At 35.7% G+C, this 7,764-nt stretch overlaps 1 protein-coding gene across 1 annotated transcript in view; it reads left to right on the top strand.

Annotated features, from left to right (window-relative positions):
• Positions 1–7,764, top strand: part of LOC144222672 (phosphorylase b kinase regulatory subunit alpha, skeletal muscle isoform-like) — a 17,791-nt gene that overhangs the window by 4,569 nt on the left and 5,458 nt on the right. Inside the window, exons 4-5 of the mRNA XM_077753199.1 lie at positions 3,138–3,302; positions 7,128–7,181. Of these exons, the coding sequence (XP_077609325.1) occupies positions 3,138–3,302; positions 7,128–7,181 (219 nt within the window). The remainder of the gene's footprint in view (positions 1–3,137; positions 3,303–7,127; positions 7,182–7,764) is intronic.

Below are 7,764 nucleotides of genomic sequence, written 5' to 3' on the forward strand. Positions count from 1 at the left end.
GGGGTTCAACTCTAGCCTCTTTTCCATTTCAGAAAACAAAATTCAATTTAATAAGTACTTAACTGTCTGTTTATGCATTTATTCTTTCAACTAATATAATTGATTGCATGTCTACTAGGTGCCAGACACTGTACTAGACGGTATCAGCATCCCCTGGGAGTTTCTTAGAAATGTAAAATCTTGGTCCCTACTCTAGGCTTACTGAATCAGAAAGGCTTGGGAAAGGCACAGCAATCTGTGTTTTAATAAGCTTTCCAGGTGATTCTGATGTACTTTAAAGTTTGAAGGTCACTGGATTGACTATTATTCTGTTTAGTAATTTATTTAGTAAATATTAATCGAGTGCCAATTTTGTACCAGGCACTGGAAATAAAATAAGCAACAGAACAGATCTAGTCCTTGCCGTCATGAAGTTTACATTTTAGGAAGACTGATTTCTCATTAGATTCCCTTTGCTTAAACCAATGTAATGGCCTCTGACTTCAGATTTCTTAAACTGAAGAGATTAAGGCAACTCGAACTTTCTTGTTTGTTTGTTTGTTTGTTTTGTTTTTTACAGCTGTATTAGCTATCATAAGTCCCTTGAATTTCCATGTGAGTGTTAGGATAAGCGTGTCAGTTTCTGCAAAGAACCTGGTTGGGATCATGATGAAGACTGTGTTCAATCTGTAGATAAATTTCAGGAGTATTGCCACCTTAACAATGTTAAGTCTTCTGATCATGAACATGGGATTTCTTTCCATATATTTAGGTCTTTAATTTCTTTCCAAATGTCTTGTAGTTTTCAGAGTACATGTTTTACACTTCTTTTGTTAAATTTATTCCTAAGTATTTTATTCTTTCAGATACTATATTAAATGAATTTTTTTTCTTAATTTCATTTGCAGATTGCTGATTGCTACTGTTTAGAAATTACAAGTGATGTTTATATTGATCTTATATTGTGCAATTTTACTGAACTCATTTATCATTCTAATTGTCATTCAGTGAATTCCTTATATATGATTATGTCATTTAAAGATGTAGTTTTACTTCTTCCTTTCACTCTGAGTGTCTTTTATTTATTTTATTTACTTACTTAATAGCACTGGCTAGAACCTCTAGTGCAATGCTGATTAGGAGTAGTAAGAGTAAAAACATCTTTGTCTTATTCTAAACTTAAGAGGAAAAACATTCAGTCTTTGACCATTTGTTATGATGCCAGCTGGAGGGTTTTGTGGATGTAGTTCATTAGATTGATGAAGTTCCCCCTCTGTCCCTAGTTTGTTGAGTGTCTTTATCATGAAGGAGTGTTAGCTTTTATTGAATGCTTTTTCTGCATCTATTAGGATGATGTGGTTTTTATCCTTTATTCTATTGATACAGTGTATTACATTAATTGATGGGTGTGAAAACTGAATTTCTGGAGTAAGTTCTATTTCATCATGGTGCATAATCCTTTTCTATGTTGCTGAATTTGGTTTGCTAGTATTTTGTTGATTTTTTAAATCTATATTCAGAAGGGATATTGATCTGTAGTTTTCCTGTGATGTCTTTGTCTGATTTTGGAATAAGGTAATACTGGCCTCAAAATGAGGAAGTTCCTTGTCCTTCTCTGTTTTGGGAGAGTTTGTGAGGAAATGATAATTCATCTTTAAGTGTTTTATAGAATTAACCAGTGAAGCCATCTGTGCCTATGCTTTTCTTTGTGGGAAGTTTTATAATTACTAATTTGATCTTTATTATAGATCTATTCACATTTTCTGTTTCTTCTTGAGTGAGGTTGGGTAGTTTATGTCTTTCTACGAATTTGTCCATTTCATCTAAGTTATGTAATTTGTTGACATGTGGCTGCTGATGGTATGTCCTTATAGTCCTTTTTATTTCTTTAAAGTCAGAGGTGATGTCCCCTTTTTCTGTCCTAATTTTAATACATTTGGGTCTTAACTTTTTTGGGGGGAAGGTGCTGTCTAGCTAAAGATTTGTCAATTTACTTTATATTTACTGTCAAAGAAACAAATTTTAGTTTCATTGTTTTTTTGCTCTGATCCCTGGTGGTCTAGTGGTTAGGATTCGGCGCTCTCTCATTGTTTTTTGCTGTTGCTTTTCTAGTCTCTATTTTATTTCTTTCTCCTGCAGTGATTATTATTTCTTCCTTTTTGCTTTCGGTTTAGCTTGCTCGTTTTTTTTTTTTTTCATTGTCTTAAGGTAGAAGGTTTGCTTATTGATATGAAATATTTCTTCTTTTTTAATACAAGAATTTATGACACAAATTTCTCTTTAAGCACTGTTTTAGCTGCATCCCATAAGTTTTGGTATGTTGTATTTTTATTTATCTCAGAGTGTTTCCTTTTTTTTTTTTTTTACAAATAGTTTATTGTCAAGTTGGTTTCCATATAACACCCAGTGCTCATCCCCACAAGTGCCCTCCTCCATGCCCTCCTCCATGCCCATCTCCACTTCCCCCCCACACCCATCAGTCCTCAGTTTGTTCTCAGCATTCAAGAGTCTCTCATGGTTTGCCTTTCTCCCTCTCCCCCACTATTTCCCTCCTTCTTCTCCCCCATGGTCCTCCGTTAAGTTCCTCCTAATCCTCCTATNTTTTCTCATTTTAGCCATCTCAGAGTGTTTTCTAATTTTCCTCGTGATTTCTTTCTTAAACCACCAGTTATTTAGTGGCATACTGTTTAATTTTCCACATATTTATAAATATACAAAATTTCCTTCTGTTTTTGATTTCTAGTTTAATTTCATTGTAGTCAAGAGCATGCTTTGTCTGATTTCAGTTATTTTAATTTGATTGAGGCTTGTGTTATAGCCCATGAAAGCAACAAACTAAGCCATAGACCAGCTAGAATTTTAACAGAGATAACCAAGGCAAGAGACAGCTAAGAAACTCCCAGGTCATAAGTATTTGTATAGCTCTTTTTAAGTATCACTGGATTGCTTTCTAAAAGGATCTAGATTTACAAAGGTTTACATTGTTGCTAGCTACCCATAAGTCTACTAGCTTCACTGTAACCTCTTTATCTTGGGTGTTACGTTTTATATGTGGTTTCTAATTCTACTGACTCTGTTTATTATTCACTGTGCTATAATACTTTATCAGAAGATCAGAAATAACTTTTGATTTATGTTCTTTACTCTCTTCTCCCAAGTCACCTGGAACATCTGTGACTCCAGGTAGTGGGTCCTTTCCTAGAGGTCAACAGACATCCAAAGATAATCGTCAAGGTCAGTGGCAACGCCGAAGAAGGCTAGATGGAGCACTGAACAGAGTCCCAATTGGATTTTATCAAAAAGTATGGAAAGTTTTGCAGAAGGTATGCATAACACATTGTAGATGTCTCTTTATTTTCCCTTTTGATATCCTCAGTCTCCTTTGCTGAGATATGACTTGACTGTGACCTCACTATAATTATATAACTGTCATATGCTCATGTGGACAAAACCTAGAAGAATACAAAATCAATGAAGTTGATTTGTTATTTTGATATTATTTCTAATTTAGTCTCTATTATTGTCACTATGGTGTTGTTTATAAATTATATTTCAAAAATCATCACTTCTCTGCCTTTGCCCATACTTGAACATTGTTGGACACTGTGATACATTTCCTGCTGATCAAATTTGGTGATAAAGAGCCTGCTTTCTTTGTAGCTTTTTTAGAGTGGAAATGTTATTTGTAGCAATGTGCTGATGCTGTAGTAAAATAGCTGGGGTGTCTAGGGAGTTAGCATAGGAAGCTGTTCTATTTTTTTCTTGGATGAAAACTTCTAAATAAATGCAAGATGATAATGATGCTAATGACCCAGAGACTCTGTTAGTGTGACCAATTTTTGTTTTTCTTTCAAAGGCCTGGCTTGCCAAAGACATTTAAGGGGACATCATACCATTATGATTGTGACAGATTTAGAGGGCCAAGAAGACCACAGTAGTCATTCATAGGTCACATTTATAGTCTCTTAGGTGGCAGTTTCTGCTTCATTGTCCTTGGCAAGGACCTGAAGAAGATTTCATCCAGGGCTTCAAAACCTTGGTTATGTTTCTCCCCTTAGCACAGTGATACTCTTCCAGGGACTGAAACAAGTGATCTTTTGGAAAGGTAAAAGTTGATTCCTCAGACTAGTGGCTCTGGCAATCTTCTTTTCAGAGAGTATTGTTAAAACTCTCCATCTAACTTCTGTACTGCCCTGGTCACAGACAGGTATTTTATCTCTACAGTTATGCCTGGGTTATGGCAATTCAATTTCACAGACATGTAGTGGGTGCTGTTCTACCCAGGATACTGTGGAACATATCTGTTCTTATCATCAAGAAGTTTAATCCATACTTATCTTCTTAAATAGCAGCTATAATGTAAAGCCAAAATGTGTTATGATAAAGGTGTAGAACCATAAGGCCTTGCAAATACAAGAAAAGGAACATTTAAATATGACTGGGAAGATTGAGTATCATATGGAAGAATCAAAACTTGGACTTGGAATCCTAATGTAAGAGGATAAATGCCTTCTTTTTTCATTCCATTCCTTTTAGAATGAATATAACATACTCATACTATTGGCACATATGTTTGCAGTCTGGTAATTCTCTGTACTAAGACTGTTATTTGGCATATGGAACATGGGTTGGAAGTGTCAGGTACCAGAGCCAGTAAACCATGCCGGATTGGAATCTTTTTCAATGGCTTAATATATATTGTTTTAATTTATTTAACATCTAAAATGGCAAGTCCTTAATGCCCATTGCTATGTATTTTTTGTAGTGATCATTTATTTTTTATTTTTTTAATTTTTAAATTATTTTTTAATAGAATTTATTGTCAAATTGGCTAACATACAGTGTGTAGTGTGCTCTTGGTTTTGGGGATAGGTTCCCATTGTTCATCGCTTCCATATAACACCCAGTACTCATCCCAACAAGTGCCCTCCTCAGTGTCCATCACCTATTTTCCCCTCTACCCCACCTCCCATCAACCCTCAGTTTGTTCTCTGTATTTAAGAGTCCCTTATGGTTTACCTCCCTCCCTCTCTGTAACTATTTTTTCCTCCTTCCTTCCCCCATGGTCTTCTGTTAAGTTCCTCAAGATCCACATATGAGTGAAAACATATATCTGTCTTTTTCTTACTGACTTATTTCACTTAGCATACCTTCCAGGTCTATTCACATTGCTGCAAATGGCATGATTTCATTTTTTCTCATGGCCAAGTAGTATTCAATTCTATATATAAACCACATCTTCTTTATCCATTCATCAGTTGATGGACATTTAGGCTCTTTCCATAATTTGGCTATTGTTGAAAGTGCTATCAACATTGTGGTACATGTGCCCCTATGCATCAGCACTACTGTGTCTTTTGTATAAATTCCTAGTAGCCATTGCTGTTTAATACTTGAGTTGATGATGAGAGAGAAGATAAAATATCATTCATTTATATATTATTTCTTGAGCATCTGCTGTATGCTAGGCAGTGTCCTAGGTGCTCACAGTGATACAGCAAAGAACAAAATAGACAATAGTTGTCCTTATGGAGCTTAGATTCTGCTATTCAATAAATAATAAATGTGATAAGTAAATTATATACAATGTTAAAAGAAGACAAGTACTGTAGTAAAAGTACAGCAGGTTGAGGCCATCAAGAGCACTGATGGTGGTGGGGGGGGATGCTTAACTAGAAAATTTAGTAACTGCTGGGCACCTGGGTGACTTAGTCAATTAAGCATCCGACTTCAGCTGAGGTCATGATTTAATGGTTTGTGAGTTCGAGCCCCGCATCAGGCTCTGTGCTGACAGCCCAGAGCCTGGAGCCTGCTTTGGATTCTGTGTCTCCCTCTCTCTGCTCCTCCCCTGCTCATGCTGTGTCTCTGTCTCTCAAAAATAAATAAACATTTTTAAAAAAATTTTTAAAGGAAATGTAGTAACTATACAAGTCTGAAAAATGCATATCGTGAGGGTTTTTCTTCAGCCTAAAAATCTTTCTTACATTGACTTTTTTAGGGAAATTGACAAACTTTAAGTTGGTGATAAAATCTATATGTAAATGTAAAAATTATTACAAAAATGATAAATGAGAAGATTTTATTGACTGAAACAATAAAAGCAATAATAAGACTGTGATAATTGGCATAAGAATAAACATATAGATGAATGGAACAGAGTTAAGAGTACATGAATAAACCCTTTTATGTATGGTCAAGTGATTTTTGGCAAAGATGCTAAGGCCTATTTGTGATGGGTCTGAGACCTAGAATGATATCTTTCCTGATAGTCTCTGAATCTTTGGGGCTAGTCTATCCCAGAAGGTAGACCAAACACAAAACTAAAGATAAAAATAATGCCTTTAAAGCAGCCAGAGAGAAACATTGTATTAATCGTAAAGGAACAATTACATAAGTAACTGCAATCCAATCCAACTCTTCCACTCCTTTAAATAGAGGGTAAATCTTGCGTCTCCTATAGCCCAGCCCTGTTTCTTGCCACATAATAATCGCAAGTCCTTGGCAAGGACACTTGGGCTGCAGGGCCTTTCACTGGCCTGTGATTACTTAGCATCTACCCCATGAAGCACACTGCTGAGCTGGCAATATGTACGAGAGCTTTTCATCAGGAAGTATCCTTCACTTGGGATGATAGAATAGTAAAATCATGGAGCTGGAGCTAGGCCCAAAAAGTCCATGGTCTTTGTACCCAACTGAGAAATTTAAAATGACCCCTTTTCCATAGCATTCCTGGTGACAGTGTTCATAAAATAATAGGACATCCATTTGAGAGGTAAATCTTCCTAATAATAATAATTAATTTATAATCTTTTGGAATCACTGAGCTTCTTAGACAGAATGTTTGTGTGCTTTTCAAAATTTGGGAAGTTTTTAGATTATAGTTCTTTAAATATTTTATCAGCCCTGAACTCGTTCTCTTCTCCTGAGATGTCAATTACCTGAATGTTAGACCTTTTCTTAATGCTCCAGGTCTTGAGGTTTTTTGTTGTTGTTTGTTTGTTTGTTTCCTTTTATGTATCTTCTAATTCGTGGCTAACATATTGGTTTTTTTCCGTTTTTTCAAGCATGTTTGTAATCACATGGAATATTTTGGTAGCTCCTGTTTATCAGCATATCCTTAGTGATAACATGTTTTTGCTGTTTTGCAGTGTCATGGACTCTCTGTAGAAGGTTTTGTTCTTCCTTCTTCAACCACTAGAGAGGTGAGATTCTGTGTCTTCCACATAGATGTGATTGATGGTTTGTGTCACTAAAGTATTTCAGTGATCATTTTCAAAATAACAGTTCTATGACTCTAAATCAACTAAATATGAAGTGCAGTTGAGAAAAGGAGAGAATGTTTTTTAAAGACAGAATAGGAAGATAAATAGAATGGGAATATTAGAGAATAATTATGTGTTACATTAATTATATAAGGACAGCCTCTTTTAATGGTTAAGTTAGACTGGTTTGTGTGAGTATTGCCAGAGTTGGAGAGGGCAGACAAGATAGAAATCTAGGAATGGATGACCTCTCACATCCCCATCATTCTCATTTCCACCTTTCTATCATATGATGCTTATAGACTATTAGATTATATTAGAGGTCCTCAGCTCTAACCATATGTCACAGCCACCTGAGCTCCTGTCTCCAATTTAGTGGATTAAAATCTTCAAGGATGGAACCTGAGCATCTGTACTTTTAAAAGAAAAATCCTTGGGGCACCTGGGTGGCTCAGTCAGTTGAGCATCTAACTCTTGATGTTGGCTCAGGTCATGATCAGGCCATGGGATCAAGTCAGCATGG

The sequence above is a fragment of the Crocuta crocuta genome, unplaced genomic scaffold (assembly GCF_008692635.1).
Source record: "Crocuta crocuta isolate KB4526 unplaced genomic scaffold, BGI_CrCroc_1.0 scaffold2168, whole genome shotgun sequence".
NCBI classification, from domain to species: Eukaryota; Metazoa; Chordata; class Mammalia; order Carnivora; family Hyaenidae; genus Crocuta; species Crocuta crocuta.